The sequence below is a fragment of the Spermophilus citellus genome, assembly GCF_964194105.1.
Source record: "Spermophilus citellus genome assembly, chromosome: 4".
NCBI lineage: Eukaryota > Metazoa > Chordata > Mammalia > Rodentia > Sciuridae > Spermophilus > Spermophilus citellus.
In genome coordinates, this window is record NC_138185.1 from 25729090 (window position 1) to 25745455 (window position 16366).

A 16366-nucleotide genomic window follows, 5' to 3' on the forward strand; every position below is an offset into this window, starting at 1 on the left:
AAGGCAGCCTCAGCAACTTAGCAAGATCCTGTCTCTAAATAAAATATAAAAAAGGGCTGGGGATGTGGCTCAGTTGTTAAGCGCCCTGGGGTTTAATCCCTGATAAGAAAAGAAAAAAAATCATAATTTAGATCTCATAAAAAAAAAAAACTTTTATACTTTCAAAGACACCATTAAGAAAAGATAGGCCACAGACTAGGGGGATAATCCTTGCAAATCATTTATATAATAAAGGATTTATATCTAGAATAAATAAAGAACTCTCGTAATAATCCAACTAAAAAACAGGTGAGCCAGGTACAGTGGCGCATGCCCGTAATCCTAGAGGCTTGAAAGGCTGAGGAAGGAGGCTCACGAGTTCAAAGCCAGCCTCAGTAAAAGCAAGGTGCTAAGCAACTCAGTGAGACTCTGTCTCCAAATAAAATACAAAATAGGGCTGGGGATGTGCCCCAGAGGTCAAGTACCCCTGAGTTCAATCCCTGGTAACAAAATACAAAAAAAAAAAACAAACAAATACCACCCCCAAATAAAAAAACTGGTGAAAGCTGGTGATAAAATACTTGTTTAGCAGGTGGGAAGCCCTGAGTTCAACCCCCAGTACCCCCCCAACAGAAGCTAAAGATTTTTTTTTTAATATTTGTTGATTGACCTTTATTTATTTACTTATATGTGGTGCTGAGACACTAACCCAGTGCCTCACGCATGCAACGCAAGTGCGCTACCGCTGAGCCATAACCCCAGCCCCAGAAGCTAAAGATTTGTATAGACTTCTCACAAGAGAAGATATATAAAGATATATGAACAGCTAATAAACACATAAGATGTCTAGCTGGTTATGGAGGCACATGCCAGCTACTCAGGAGGCTGAGGCATGAAGAATACAAGTTTGAGGACAGTTTGGGTAGCAAGACTCTGCCTCAAAATAAAAATAAACAAATACAGGCCTGGGGACATAGTTTGATAGTAGAGCACCCCTGGATTCAATTCCCAGTACTACAAAAAAAAAAAAAAGTTTAATCTCATTTGTCACTGGGGAAATGCAAACCAAAACCGCAGTGAGGTAACCACACAAGCGCCAGAATGACTCAACCCAGAAATACAGGCAAGCAATATGGACCAGGATGTGGAGAAAGGAACCTCCACATATTGTTGATGGGAATGTAAAATGGCACAGGCACTCTGGAAAGTTTGACAGCATCTTAATAAGTTAAACTTACCATACTAGCCAGCATTTCCAACTCTAGGCATTTACCCAAGAGAAAAATATACTTCCAAAGACCTGTATGTGAATGTGCAGAGCAATTTTAATCACCACATAGTAGTTCCCCCTCATATAAGTGTTTCACTTTCCAGTTTCAGTTACCTGCAGTCAATAAAGGTCTGGAAAATTTTCCATTAAATGGAAAATTCCAGAAATAATCAATGCATAGGTCTTAAACAACTTTTATTATAGCATAGTGTTATAACGGCTCTATTTTGTTGTTATTTTTAGTCTCTTCCTATGTTTAGCTAATAAATTAAACTTTATCATAGATATACATGTATAGAGAAAAACAGTACATATAGGGCTCAGTACTAGACGAATATCCACTTGGGAACATCAGAATTTGTTCCATCAAATGGGGAGACTGTTGTAGTTCAACACTGGAAACTATCCAAAGGCCAATCAATTAGTAATGAAGAAACAAAATGTACTATCTCCACACAATGGAATAGTATTCAGCAATTAAAAAGAAAAGTACTACTAATACATGTTAAAGCATGGATAAATGTCAAAAACATTATACTATGTAAAAGAAGTCAGATACAAAAGTCTACACACCATGATTCTGCTTCCACGAAATGCCTAGAAAAGGAAATCTACAGACAGGAAGCAGATCAGTAGTTGGCTGGCTATGGAAGCAGGGGTTGACTATGAGGAAAACTGAGGTAATAGAAATGTTATAAAGCATTGTGTCATTATAGTGATAGCTGCAGAAGTCTACATTTATTAAAGTTCAGTGAGTGAGTTTATGGTTCCAAATTTGCTTCATAAGTCTGAAGAAAAAAATAACTAGCTGGGAAATGTACAGATGAAACTAGTTTTGCAATATAATGATAATTATTGAAAGCTGAAGATGCGTTATGGGGATTAGCTATGTTATTCTACTTTTACTTATGTTGGAAATTTTTATAACAAAAAGTTTAAAAAAGTAGCCATATGCATAAAAATGTCCTGGAGCAGTGGTGCATGCCTGTAATTCCAGTGACTCGGGATGCTGAGGCAGGAGGATTGTGAATTCAAAGCCAGCCTCAGCAACTCGAGGCACTGAGCAACTCAGTGAGACCCTGTCTCTAAATAAAATATAAAATAGGGCTGGGGATGTGGCTAAGTGGCCACATGCCCCTGAGTTCTATCCTGAGTACATTAAAAAAAAAAAAAAGTTCTGGAAAGATATTTTAAAAATCAAAAACTACCTCTGATGAATGGATTACAGGTAGCTCAATGACTTTTTCATTTTATAGCTTTCTAAGAAACTGACACAATTATATATTTTACTATCACAACGATTTTATATTTTACAACTTTTATACTTTTTTCCCACGTACATGGATCATTCTTTTTTTAAAAAATATTTATTTTCTGTTATAAATTATAAAAATACTTATTTTCAGTTATAAGGACACAATATCCTTATTTTATTTTTATGTGGTGCTGGGGGTCGAATCCAATGTCTCACACACGGTAGGCGAGCGCTCTATGTCTGAGCCACAATCCAGCCCACATGAGTCACTCTTATTCAAAATAAATTTATTTGTGGGGGCTGGGGCTATGGCTCAGCGGTAGAGCGCTCGCCTAGCACGTGCAAGGCCCTGGGTTCGATCCTCAGCACCACATAAAAATAAATAAAATAAAGGTATTGTGTCCAACTACAACTAAAAAATAAATATTAGAAAAAACACATTTGTATTTTAAGAAGAGAAGGAAATAAGTTGCCTCTGAATAGTGACAATTAAGAGTTAAACTTAAGAATGATGCAGAAAGGAGCTGGAGCTGAAGGTTAGTAGCAGAGCACTTGCCTAGCATGGCAGAGGGCCAGGATATAATCTCCAGTATCACAAAGAAAGTAAAGAAAAAAAGGAGGAATGATGCAGAAAAGATTCTGCTGCCAGGTTTGTAGGTAACCAGACAGATCAGCAATTCTTTTTTTTTAATTATTTTTTAAGATGTTGATGTACCTTTATTTTATTCATTTATCTATATGCAGTGTGGACAATTGAACCCAGTGCCTCACACATGCTAGGCAAGCCTTCTACCATTGAACCACAACTCCGGCTCCATGCAATTCTTCAGCTCAGGGAGTACCACAAACCTCTCTGAGAACCTTACAGGAGCTACAGACCCTGCTCGAAGGGAGGTGGGGAAGTTCCAATGTACACAATGTAACATGATTCCAGGAGAATCAGGGCCATAGTAGCTTATGGGCCTTTGAGAAGACTGCCATACTACAAGCTGTTCCAACTAGCACTCCATTATCCTCTGGAGCCCTGACAGCCTGAAAGGATGATTGACCCACAGTTCATTTCTGTATAGAAGGCAAAGTAGCAAAGCACTTGCTTCTTTGGAAATTCCTCTGTATTTTTCTTCAATTTTCAACTGATCACCTCAGTAACTCCCATTTGAGGTTCAGTATGAAAAGTCAGTTAAGTATTTAGCAAACATCTTTTGCATGTTCAGAGCCATGAAAGGAGGGGGACTTCTAAGGGACATGAACTAGCCCATTCAATGTCACTTTGCTTTATTTGGTTTCCAAGTCACCAGACCACAAAGGCAGCTTGTCAGAGAACAAGGTGATGGCAATCTAGAGGGCCTCTTGTGTAGTAATCGTACACTCCATCACTGGCAAAGATATGGGTGACCTGGAAAGTGATAAAGCTCAAGAGACCCAAGAATCAAGGTCTTTCCTTCCTTGTCGTTTCTTCTTGGGGACTGGACAATCAGAAAAACCCTACAAACAACAAACAAAAAAGGGCTGCTAGAACAAAATAGCACTCCTTACCCACCAAATTTTGCTCCACCCAGTTTTTTTTTTAATTTTTTTTTGTAGTTGTAGATGGACAGAATGCCTTTTTTTCATTTGTTTATTTTTATGCGGTGCTGAGGATCAAAACCAGTGCCTCAATGCATGCTAGGCAAGTGCTCTGCCACTGAGCTACAGCCCCAGCCCTCCACCTAGTTTTAAAGGTGTGAACAATTAATTTACCCTAAGAATAGGAAGTTTCCCCTGAGAACTGAGAACGATTTCACTCACTCACATTGCTGTGTGACCAGAAGTTAACCTTTTCTTTTCTGGAGCCCTCTGCCTTGCAATCTCCTTTCCCATAAATAGTATCACCCAGCTATACAGTCTGGCCAATCTGAACAGCGGTTCCGCTGGGCCTGGTGGCCCACGCCTGTAAACCCAGTGGCTCGGGAGGCTGAGACAGGAAGATCATGAGTTCAAAGCCAGCCTCAGCTACGGTAAGGTGCTAAGCAACTCAGTGAGATCCTGTCTCTAAATAAAATACAAAATAGGGCTGGGGATGTGGCTCAGTGATTGAGTGCCCCTGAGTTCAGACCTTGGTAACTGCTCCCCCACCCCCAAAGAACAGTGGTTCCTGTTTCTTCCATGCCCTTCCTGCTGCTGAAAAAGCAGCACCTTCCTCACAGGTGGCTAGATTCTTCTTTTTCTTTCTCAAAGATAGTCACCTTGCTAAGACCACATCAGTAACTGCTCCTAGATTAAAGAAAAGGAAAAAGAAAGGGGAGGGAGAGGAAAGAAGAAAAGGAAGCAGAAAAAAGGCTTTGGGGACACAGTTTGCCAACAGTTAAATGAAATCAATTACCCATTCAGTTAAAACTCCCTGAGAATTCAACCCCACATGAATGAAGGCTAATGACAGCTGAAGAACACTTACTAAGAAGCCCATGGAGCTAAAGAACTCATAGAGAAAAAACAAAAACACCCACAACCAAATTAGCCATTGGGGACTCTGAAAAATGTAGCCTTTATTTCAGGGCCAATAGACACAGAATAGTAGAGACACACAAGACACACAAAAAGACAAAAATTTACTGAGGGAAGAGGAAGACCCCCAATAGGTTGTGTAAGTCCAGGTGAAACTAACCATCCACATAAAGCAATAGGCAGCCAGAAATGCCCTGCCCTTCTCTCCTGCCCTCAGGGCTGACCACAGAACTCTCAGCTTAGAGCACCTCCGAACCATTTCAAACCCTGGAGTAGAGTTACAGAAGGCCCTCTTTGTGCCAGGCCCTTTTATCTTGTGTATCATCCACACATCACAAAACAGGATCATCACAAAAGGGTCATCTCATCACAACAACCCTTTTGAGCAGAGTATCATCCCACTTCAAAAACAAAAAAATAGATTCAGTATGAGATGACAAAAAAAGTTTGGTGATGGCTGCATAACATTGTGAATTAATGTTGGAACCTTTACACTTAAAAATGGCTACAATGGTAAATCAGTCTCTCTCTCTCTCTCTCTCTCTCTCATACACACGCACACACACACACAAGATTAGGAAAAAATAAGGTAATAGGCATAAGGAGGCAAACAGTTTGACCACAGTCACAAAACCAGTACAAAGTCACAGAAGTAACAAGAGTATCAAGAGCTGGAATTCTAGCCCAGATTCTTAGCCCAAGCCTGAGAAAGAGATTTCAAACTTTGAGAGCTCGGTTTCATGTGTCAGGCATAGGTAAGAAATCATGTTAGATTGGCACAGAGGAAGCAATGAAGAGGAATGAGATGGAACTGAGAAGTCCTGGGTGTCTCCATTCGTGCTCCATTTGGGAAAGAGTGGTGTCAGCAAATGGTTCAGGGATCAAAGCAGATTTGGAGGTTGGTGGCTCCTGTTATTTGTCTGTGGCCAGATGGCCGTGCTTATCCTGGGTCCTTCCCACCATCCTGCCAGTGTCCAGCGATCAAAACTCAACCTTCTCCAACATTCTGTAACCTGCTTTTTTAATGCCAAGATCAAAGGGGAACTTTTGTCCATGTTGTAAAAGAGAAACCAAGAGGCAACTAAATGCTGGCTCTCCCTCCTCTGTACTTCCTGGGGGGATTAAGGGCACTCCTTTAAAGGGACTCCTCAGGGAAACACATTTAACCAAGGCCTAGTTTCAGCACTTCACCTCTCAGAACACCGAAGCTCCTACAGAGTGTGCACCAGGTGGGGCAACTTGAGAGCAGACAGACACAACCAACACAAGACAACCTGCAAAGATCACAAAAACTATGATCATGGAAAAAAAAAAATCTGATGTTATAGGCATATTAGCAAAAAAAAATCACCTTAAAGGCAAGTATTCTAGACCACAGAATTTTGACTTTTGGAAACATGAAGTCCAAGTTTTAATTTCACACATGACATATTTGGAAAACAGACCAGTAAAGCCAAAGTGATCTGTCTAGGGTATACAGAAAATGTGACAGTGTTGGAATCATGCCCAGACTGACCCTGTGCTCTTTTCTCAATAGCTAATGCCCAGCCATACATGAGGTCCAAAGGAGAGAGCAGCTCCCCACATCATGACTGGTGGCAGAGTCCAGGCTTCTTGCCTCCTGTTCAGGACTTTCCCATCCAAGTGCCCTATGGTTAGCACTAGATTCCATAACTAAAAACTGTTCCTGTGCTTCTGGCTGGGGGGGGGGGGGGGGGGGGGCGTGTGCTGGTTAGTGCTGCCTGCACTCAAGAAAACTCTGTGTGTGTGCATGGTACTGGGGTCAAACCCAGGGCCTCCTGCATATTGGATAAATACTCTACCACTAGGCTACAACCCCAGCTCTTTTAAATTTTATTCTTTTTTTTTTAATATTTAGTTTTAGTTTTTTAAGTGGACACAATATCTTTATTTTATTTTTACGTGGTGCTGAGAATCAAACCCAGTGCCTCACGCATGCTAGGCGATCGCACTACCACTTGAGCCACACCCCCAGCCCATTAAATTTTATTCTTAAGACAGGGTCTTAAATTTTATTTTGAGACAAGCTGGTCTTGAATTTACAATCCTCCTAAATCAGCCTCTCAAATAGCAAAGACTACATGGCTGTGCCACTGTGCCCAGCTCAAAAGAATCTTGATGTCATTCTATCCATTTCTCTGCCTCTAAACCATATCAAACCTAAGCAACCTCAAAACAGTGTGAACTGAGCCAGCAATTCCACTACTAGGTAAAGACCCAAGAAAACTGAAGACATATTCATGCAAAAATGTGCCCATAAATTTCTACAGCATTATACCTAATAGCTCAAAAGTGGGAACAATTCCAATGTCTGTCAACTAATGAAAAAAAAAAACCTGTGGTGTACCACATAATAGAACATTATTCAGGCATAAAAAGGAATGAAGCACTGATACATGCTATAAATGGATAACTTTGAAAACATAAGTAAAAAAATTCAGACACAGAAGACCACATATTATAAATTCCCTTTATATGAAATGCCCAGAAAAGGCAAATCCATAGAGACAGAAAATATGTTAGTGGTTGCTAAGGGCTGCAGGCAGTAAGAGTGGGAGTGACTGACTACTACTGTTTCTTTTTAGGGTGATGAGAATGTTCTGGAATGAGACCCAACACTGAATACACTAAAACCCACTGAATTGTACGCTTTAAAAGGACAAGTTTTATGGCATGTGAATTATATGTAAAAAATAAAACTATAATACAATCCAAAACAGTTCGAATGAGAGACAAGTAGAGACAAGTGAGACAAGTAGTTTTATTTTCTAAATTCAAGTTTCTAGATCAGAAATGCCTACAAATATACTCAATGTACATTTCCCAAGTTCCACCAAAATAATATTCCCAAGAGCAGTTTTACATAAAGAATGAGATAGGAGCCTGCTTCTCAATTTAGACCTAGCCAGATCAATTCCATATCCTATAACTTTATAGGGTAGGACGGAAGGAAGGCAAGAAAATTTTAAAAAGAACTTCAGTTTATAGGGGCTACCTTCTCCTATGGTGGGAGAAGTCTTGCCCTGCAGGTTCAGAAAACAGCCACTGTGCTAAGACCACCTGGAAGGTAGCAGTCCAACCCTTGGGGAAGAAGAACTATTCACCAAGCTAAAAGAGAGAGGAAAAGGGGGGCTGTGGATATAGCTCAGTTGGTAGAGTGCTTACCTCCCATGCATAAAGCCCTGGGTTCAATCCCTAGCACTGCCAAAAAAAGAAAGAAAAAAAAAATGGGGTGGGGGGAGGGAAGCCCTGCAGTCACAACCTGAATTTTCAAAACAAAAGAACAAAGCAAAAACCCAGCCTGTTCCCATGGACACTGAATCCACTAGCTCAGTTCCTCTTTGGTTGTATGACCTGCTTCAGGAACCTGTGCACCCCAAATTAGATCCCACACACCCCATCCCCAATGGTTGTGAAACAGTCTATGTGTATGAAGATGTGGGGACCATTGTGACTTCCGCGTAATAAAGTGCTTGACACAGACCAAACTCAGTCTAATTTTAAGTCCAATTTTAAAAATATGTATTGCTAACTTATAACCTCTTAAAAACCTCTGAACAGGGTAGGAATTTCCATTTTGCCCATTACACATACACCCCTGTAACAACACTTTCATGCTTTCTCCCTACTGCACCAAAGTGTAGGTTTTATGCACTCTTCAGACTGGCCTCTGGGAGTCACTGTTTATATCACATACTCCATTTCTTAAAATCGGCTACGGTTTTCAAATGAAAGTGCAGTATAATATTCCCAGGTGGCACACTAAATCATTGTGCTAAGGATAAAATCTCATTTCCATGGCTTGTCTGCAGCATGAGAACAAACTGGTTCTCTTAATGTATTGTCCTGGAGGGACAGGAAGCATGAACAACTTAAGAGAACAACAATCTATTTCAAAATACAGTCTGCAGACTACAAACTGTAGGCTACAACTTACCCAGATTTTAAGTCTGCTTCTAGGTACACATTTACTCTTGCCTCAGTCCAATTTCATCTTGTGTCATTGTCTCCTACCCCCACCCATCAACATGCTTCAGATCCTCTACCCTATGTTCCTCAAATGTGCCAAGCTCTCTATCTTGGCCTTTAGGTTTACAATTTCCTTCGCCTGGAACATTCCCTGCATAACTGATTCTTCCTTGTCAATCAAGTCTCAACTTACATCCCTTTCTCTGAGAAGACTTCTCTACTCACTCAATCCCAAATAGTTGTGTCACCCAGTCACTCCAATCACTATTACTTCACCTTGCTGTCTTCATAAACCTAACATTATGAAACATTAACTTATTATTTTTAAACTTTTTTGTAGTTGTAGATGGAAAGCATGCCTTTATTTCGTTTATTTTTATGTGGTGCTGAGGATCGAACCCAGTGCCTCACGCATGCTAGGCAAGCATTCTGCCACTGAGTCACAGCTCCAGCCCCTGGAACATTATTTTATGTATTTACTTATTTATGTATTTACATATTTACTTGTTCACTGCCTGTCACCTCAGACTAGAAAAGCTCCACAAGGAGCTCAAATTCACTACACCTCCAGTTCCTGGCAGAGAGAAGGCACTCAAATATTTGCTGATTAAATAAATGTGTACCAAAAATATGTATTGCTAACTTATAACCTCTTAAAAACCTCTGAAGGGGCAGGAATTTCCCAGTGCAATGCTATAAATGCCACTTTATTGAACTTTTCCCTATGGTGAGAGGGTGTGACTTCCTGTCAAGTTCTTATACCATCTTTGTTCTGAATGTGGTAAAGGAAAAACAGGGGTTTCAACATATCACTTGGGATTTTCCCCACTTATGGTTCAAACTGAAGTCTGAGACCATGGGAACCAGGTGAGGCTGCAACCCCCCCCCCCCCTTTGGTGGTGCTGGGGATCAACTACAGGGCCTTGTGCAGGCTAGGCAAGCACTCTACCACTAAGCTACAACACCAGCCAGAGGATGTGAAATCTTTTACCTGACACTTGTGATTCTACAAAGAATCCTTCATCAAATAAACAAAAGATAAGTTATCAGTCAGCTAACAGAAGGAGAAAAATCCATTATTGGTCAATAATCTACTGCTGTTTGGAGAAAATCAACATCAAAGAATTGAAGCAAGAATCTTCCTCCGCTAAAGTCAAATGTTACATCCTATTCTCCAGGTTTTCCTTATCATTCACTCCCAGGATGAAATTATCTGCTGAGATAACAATATCCAGGAAGACCCAGGAAATCTCTGGACTAAGTGACTTCAATTTTAGTTCTGAACACTCAACAAGCAGAATGTGAGCTGAACTTTGGAAGAAAAGCCAGTTCTTCAAAGACTTACTCCCAGGGTTCTGTAGGAGAAGCCCGCACAGCTTTTACCCCCACCTTCACCCACACATAGACTTTATCCTAAGGAGCTTCATCATAATGAGCATTTGTCCCTAAGGAGCTCTGTGGCTCTGTAGGGGAATGGGAAGGGGAGGCAGCCTGGTGGGGCTATAAGTGTTTTTCAGAATCTAGTTCACAGATCACCTCCATCATAATCACTGGAGTGCATATAACGGTGCAGATCCCAGGGCAATGCCCAGCTCTATGGAGTTAGGACCTTTGGGAAGGAGGCTCAGGAAACTTGCCTTCCCACACACAACCTTTTTCTTATGCATAGTAAAGTCTGAGAAACAGTGGGATAGAAGGACGCGAGAAGAGGCAAGGAGCTCATTGAAAAAGACAAGGGGTAGGAAAGGATCTGGGAATGGAAGATAGCGGTGGGCTAGGGGAGGGTGTGCTCTGCGTTATCAGCAGTCAAGAGGGGTATGTGATGGGGACAGTTGAGGGTGGAGGTGAGAACAGAGCTTAGACTGGGAGGCTGGTCCGAAGCGAGGTCGCAGCAGCGGACTGGCCAGGACGTTGGGGAGGCGGGGAGAACAGGGTCTGGACGTGAGGGGGAGGAGCGAGGGTGGAAAAAACGGGGATTCTTCGGGGGGTGAGGGCTGAAAGGTGAAATTGGGAAGTGGGGATCACAGGGGGCGGGGACCAAAGTAGGGCTGGGAACCCAGCGGAGGCAGTAGCCGAGGTCTTCCTCCGAAACGGCGCCTCTCCTAAAACTCCGGGCCTTGACAAGCCTGAATGCGGGGCCAAGACCCGGGAGGGGGAATTGGGAGGCGAGCCCAGTCAGGAGTAACCTGAGCAGGGGTTCTGAAAATGGTTTGGCACCAGGCATGGGGTGCCAGAAGGTCCTGGGATACCCGAGAGGGCCCTGCCTCAGCTCCGGCTCCCGGAGTCTCCTTCACTCACCATCGCCGCCGCCATCTTGGATCCACGTGTCGCCGTGATGACGTCAGCGGAAGTGGTGCTTCCCTGGTTACGGACTTCGAGTCCTCGAGGTGGTCTATCAATTCCAATCTCTCCTGTCGTCGCTGTCAGCGAAAAGGCAAAGGAGACTTAACTCCTGCAAGACAGGCTAGTCCGAGCAGTCATGTCACTGACGAGGTGGAGAAAGAGGCTGGTGTAACTATTGGAGCCATATTAGCTCCTGGCAGAGACGGCGCCTCCCCTACTCTCGCTGCCTTGTGGGTAATGGAGTGTGCGAAACACGCTTGCTCTCTGGGTGCCATCTTTACTATTGGCAGAAAGACCCGTTGCCAGGGTTACCGAGACCTTGATAGAAGGAGGAGGGTGCTCCCGCAGCAGCCGAACTCTGAGAATAATCTGCAATTATGTGTTTATTTGCTTGACTAACATATATCCTTTCTAATAGACTATCCTCTGCATGAAGTTAGGGTCCTGTCTTTTATTTTACCTTGCTCTACTTCGTTGTCATCTGTAAAATAGGGAAGGGATTATAGTAACTCCAGCCTAGGCTTCTGATGAAGATTCAGTCACATAATGTTACATAGGATGCGTTCAATAAATAATTATCATTATATGCTTAGCTACACTCCTTCAGGCCTATAGTAGATGCGAACGGTACACTATGTATTAAATGAATGAATAAATGAAATGCAGCATATTTAGTGGAGGGAGACATCTTTGAATATGGACTTCACCATGTTTGACTAGCTAAGTGTGTGACTTGAGGCAAGTCACTAAGTCTTGCTAAACCTCCGTTTCCAATACTGGTAAAAAGACTGAAATCATCATGGTATTAAGATTGAGAGAGCAAGGCCCAGAGGTACATACTTATGATCCCAGCGACTTGGGAGGCTGGCATCAGCAACTTAGTGATACACTTGTTTCAAAATGAAAAGGGCAGGGGATGTAGCTCAATGGTAAAGTGACCCTTAGTTCAATCCCCAGTACCCTGCCCCCTCAGCCAAAAAAAAAATAGATGGGAAAGACCTCAAAATTCATTTGGTCTATGCATACCACTGTAAAATGGATATCTTGTTATATTGTTTCAAAAAGTTGTTAAAAGAATAATCATTAGTGATAATAATCAGCATTGACTGAATATTTGTTGTGTGCAGTAGCATTTAACATTATGCAAAAATAGTTCCTAAGACTCTTAGGTATCTAATTCTACCTAAGAGTGGTGAATTTTCTGCAAAGATGGCTACCAACAAGCCCTTTCATCCTTTCATGAGAATACGGTTTCTCCCTCCAAAAAATAAACTATTATCCTCCCATCGAATATGACTGGTCAAATCCCTTGCTTTGCAATAGAATGTTATACAAGTGGCTGCCACTTCTGAATCTAGGCATTATGAGGTGTGGCAGCTTTTGCTCTACCCTCATAGGTGCAAAGAAGTCTGACTACCCTGCTGGAGAGCCATGTGGAGAGACACAGAGGGCAGTCAATTCCTCAAGACATTCTGGAAACTCCAGCTGAGCACTACACATGTGCCCACACATTCCAACCCCAGCTGAGCTACCAACTAAATATAGCTGCATGAATAACCTCATCAGCACCAGGGGGAACAAAAGAACTGTCCAGCTGAGCCTAGTTGTTTTAGCTTTGGGGATTGCTTTATTATGGTGTAGTAAATCATTGAAACTGGTGACCTGCACAACCATCCTAAAAGGTAGTAGATCAGATATTATCCCTAAGAGGGAAGAAGCTTGAGAGACAAGAGGGATTTGTCATTGTCACAGTAAAAATAGATTCCAAACTTGTAACCAGTTCTGGAGCTTGGGTTCTAGAGGTTTCTTCCCATTTCTGGCTGCCCAAAGAGGACTGGCTGATAAAGAACAAAGCTCCATAAATGACATATTAGTCCTCAATATTTCCATGTTTCCCCTCCTCATGCTTTGTATTTTTTCCCAAAAGGACTTCCATATCCCAGTCTCCTTTGGTGACATAAGCCGTAATATATGATTGTGCAGGAAGAATTGCATAAAGGCGAAAGTTCCTAAGGCCCATGAAAAGCAGAATGCGGCTCTGGTTGGTTGCTTCAAAACGGCCTGAAAGTGGCAGCCAATGTTGCAAATAGAGCTTGAATTTTAGTTTTGTTAGCGAAACTTTTCTGTAAAGAGGCAGAGAATAGAAAGTTTAGACTTTGTCAACCATATGGCTGCGTCATGACTGCTCAGCTGCCATCTTGCTACAATCCATGCATAATGGGCTTGGCTGCAGCCTGAGAAGTTTGCCAAATCCTGGTCCAGATGTAAAGTGATGGAGAAACTGTTCACATTGTAGATGGTATTTATATTGTGACCAGCATAAAACTGTGACTTTGGGAACTCCTACCTTATTCAGCAAAGTTATTCCTGTCATTGATTAAAGAGTCTGGTTCTGATAGGTCTTATTATTTCACTTTCATCTTATTCATTAATGCAAGTGAAACTATCAAACTTAATTCATGCTGGAACTATACTAAGAAAGTATGTTGTCAACCAGGTTACCACTCTGGGCAACCAAAGCTCAACCCTGGGGCTGGGGGTGAGCTCAGTGGTAGACAGCTTGCCTAGCAAGATTGAGGCCCTGGGTTGGATTTCCTGCACAGTGATAGCAGTAACAACTAGCTTGATCCCATGAGGAAACGCTGGGAAATAATAGTTATTCTACCTGGGAAGGGAGCTGAGAGTCACTAATAGAGGACTGCTCCCCAGGCCCTTAACTCCTACCTACTCTCAGCCTCCTGGGAACCCCTGCAACTGAGGCTTTTTGCGGTTTCCAGAAATATAAGCCCTCAGGCATACTGATGCAAAAATGTCAGCAGAAAGCCCAGTCCACTCGAAGGGATAGGAGCACATGCCACACCCTCTGATGTCAAAGTCTGGAGGAGGACTGTCCAGGCTGGTATGCTACCCTAAAACATCCTCAGGGGTCTAGGCTCTATCCAATTTGTCATTTTCCTCAGGGTCTAAATTGGCAGCTAGAGCTCCAGCCTTCACACACACTTTCTAGGCAGCAAGGCAGAGGAAGAGATGAGAAATGAGGGCAAAGAGCCTATACCAGTTGTCTCTTAAGAAAGGTTCCTGGAGAGCTGTGGATGTGGCTCAGTGGTAGGGCACTTAGCTAGCATGAGTGAAGCTCTGAGTTCAATCCCTAGTACAAAAAAAAAAAAAATTCCTGGAATCTTCTATAACATACTTAAACATACAACTATAATTATCAGAACTTAATGATGGGGTCATGTTTTGCTGCAAAAAGGGATTGGAAAATGTAGCTTTCATTCTAGGTGGTTATGCTCTCATGAAATAATTTTATTTCCTGCTGGGTGTGATGGCCCACACCTGTAATCCCAGTGATTTGGGAGGCTGAGGCAGGAGGATTGAAAGTTCAAGGCTAGCCTCAGCAATTTAGTGATACCTAGTCTCAAAATTTAAAAAAAAGGTTGGGGGTGTAGCTCAGTGGTAGAGCTCTCTGGGTTCAGTCCCCAGTAACACACACACACACACACACACACACACACACACACACACACACATACACACACACCTCTTCCGTTTCTCTAGAAGGAGAAACGTGGATATGGAGATGACCAGCAGTCACTGCCATCGCCTAAAAGGGAAGGAATGCAGATAGAGTGCAAATTGCTAAGAGCCTATGTCAGAATATACCATAACGGGGAGAGATGTGTGACAAAAATTAAGGGCCCACGTAGGGGACTAAGGAGGCAGTTGTATTCCAGACCACAGGAGAAGGTTGAAACAGAATGCGGAAGCTCAGTGCCAAGCAGGCCGTTTTGGCCTCAGATTGGAGCATCTTACTTGCCTTTCCTAGCCACCATCTGGGGGAGGATTCCATGCAGTTTTCCCTCAGAACAAGTAACATAAAAAGTATTCCCATGCGTTTTGTATAATTGTCAGACTTATTTTTTAAGAGCAGTGCCATGGTTTGAATGTGTTCTCCAAAGTTCATGTGTTGAATTACTCCTCAATCCCATAGTGTTGAGAGGTGGGACTTAAGAGTCAATTTGGCCATGAAGGTTCTGCCCTCACGCGTGGAGGAGAGGGGTGAGTTCTCATGAGACTTTGCTCCTGATACAGATGATACAGATACTCCACCCCTCCCCACACAGTGCTCGGTTCCCCTTCTGCCTTCTGCCATGGGATGATGCACCAAGAAGGCCCTGGCCAGATGAGGGACCCTCAGCCTTGGTCTTCTCAGCTTTTAGAACGATAAGAAATAAATCTATGTTCTTTACATTTACCCAGTCTCAGGTATTCTGTTACAGCAGCAGAAAGGGAGTAAATAGTTTCAAGTACATAGAAAAATGAGTGGAAATTACAGTTCTAAAATAGCCCTTCATCTGCCCCAGATTTCCATTATTATTAACATCTTGTGTTAGTGTGGTGTGTTTATGACAACTGACGAACCAGTGTTGACATACTACTAAAGTTCATATTTTACAATAGGGTTCACTCTTTACGTCCTATATTTTGTATGGGTTTGGACAGCTGTATGATGATATGTAAGCACCATGGTAATATCATACAGAAAGGTTTCACAGCCCTCCAAATGCCCTGTGTTTCACCCATCCATTCCTCCCTCCCTTTCTCCACACTCCTGGCAACCCTTAATCTCATTACAGCCTACACGGTGTTACTTTTTAAGAATGTCATATAGTTGGAATCTACAGCAAATGACCTTTTAAGTTTGGTTCCTTTCACCTAGCAACATGCATTTAAAATTTATCCATCTCTTTTCATAACTCATTTCTTTTTAACACTGAATAAAATTCCATTATATGGATGTATCCATTTGCCTATGAAAGGAAATCTTTTTTCTTTCTTTTTGCTGTTACATCTCAGCCCTTTTTTTTTTTTTTTTTTGGACAAGTTCTCGCTACGTTGCTGAGGTTGGCCTCAAACTTCCAATCCTCCTGCCTCAGCCTCCTGAGTCGCTGGGATTACAGGCTTGTGCCACTATACCCAGCTTCAAAAGATATCTTGATTTCTTCCGAGTTATGGTATTTATGAATAAAGTTTCTCTGAACATC

General features: G+C 42.2%; 1 protein-coding gene across 1 annotated transcript in view; it reads right to left on the reverse strand.

Moving 5' to 3' along the window:
- TM9SF4 (transmembrane 9 superfamily member 4) overlaps window positions 1-11506 on the reverse strand; it is a 50631-nt gene extending 39125 nt beyond the window's left edge. The window contains exon 1 of the mRNA XM_081291276.1: window positions 11277-11506. Coding sequence (XP_081147402.1) covers window positions 11277-11291 — 15 coding nt within the window. The 5' untranslated portion in view covers window positions 11292-11506. The remainder of the gene's footprint in view (window positions 1-11276) is intronic.
- Window positions 11507-16366: the final 4860 nt, after the last annotated feature.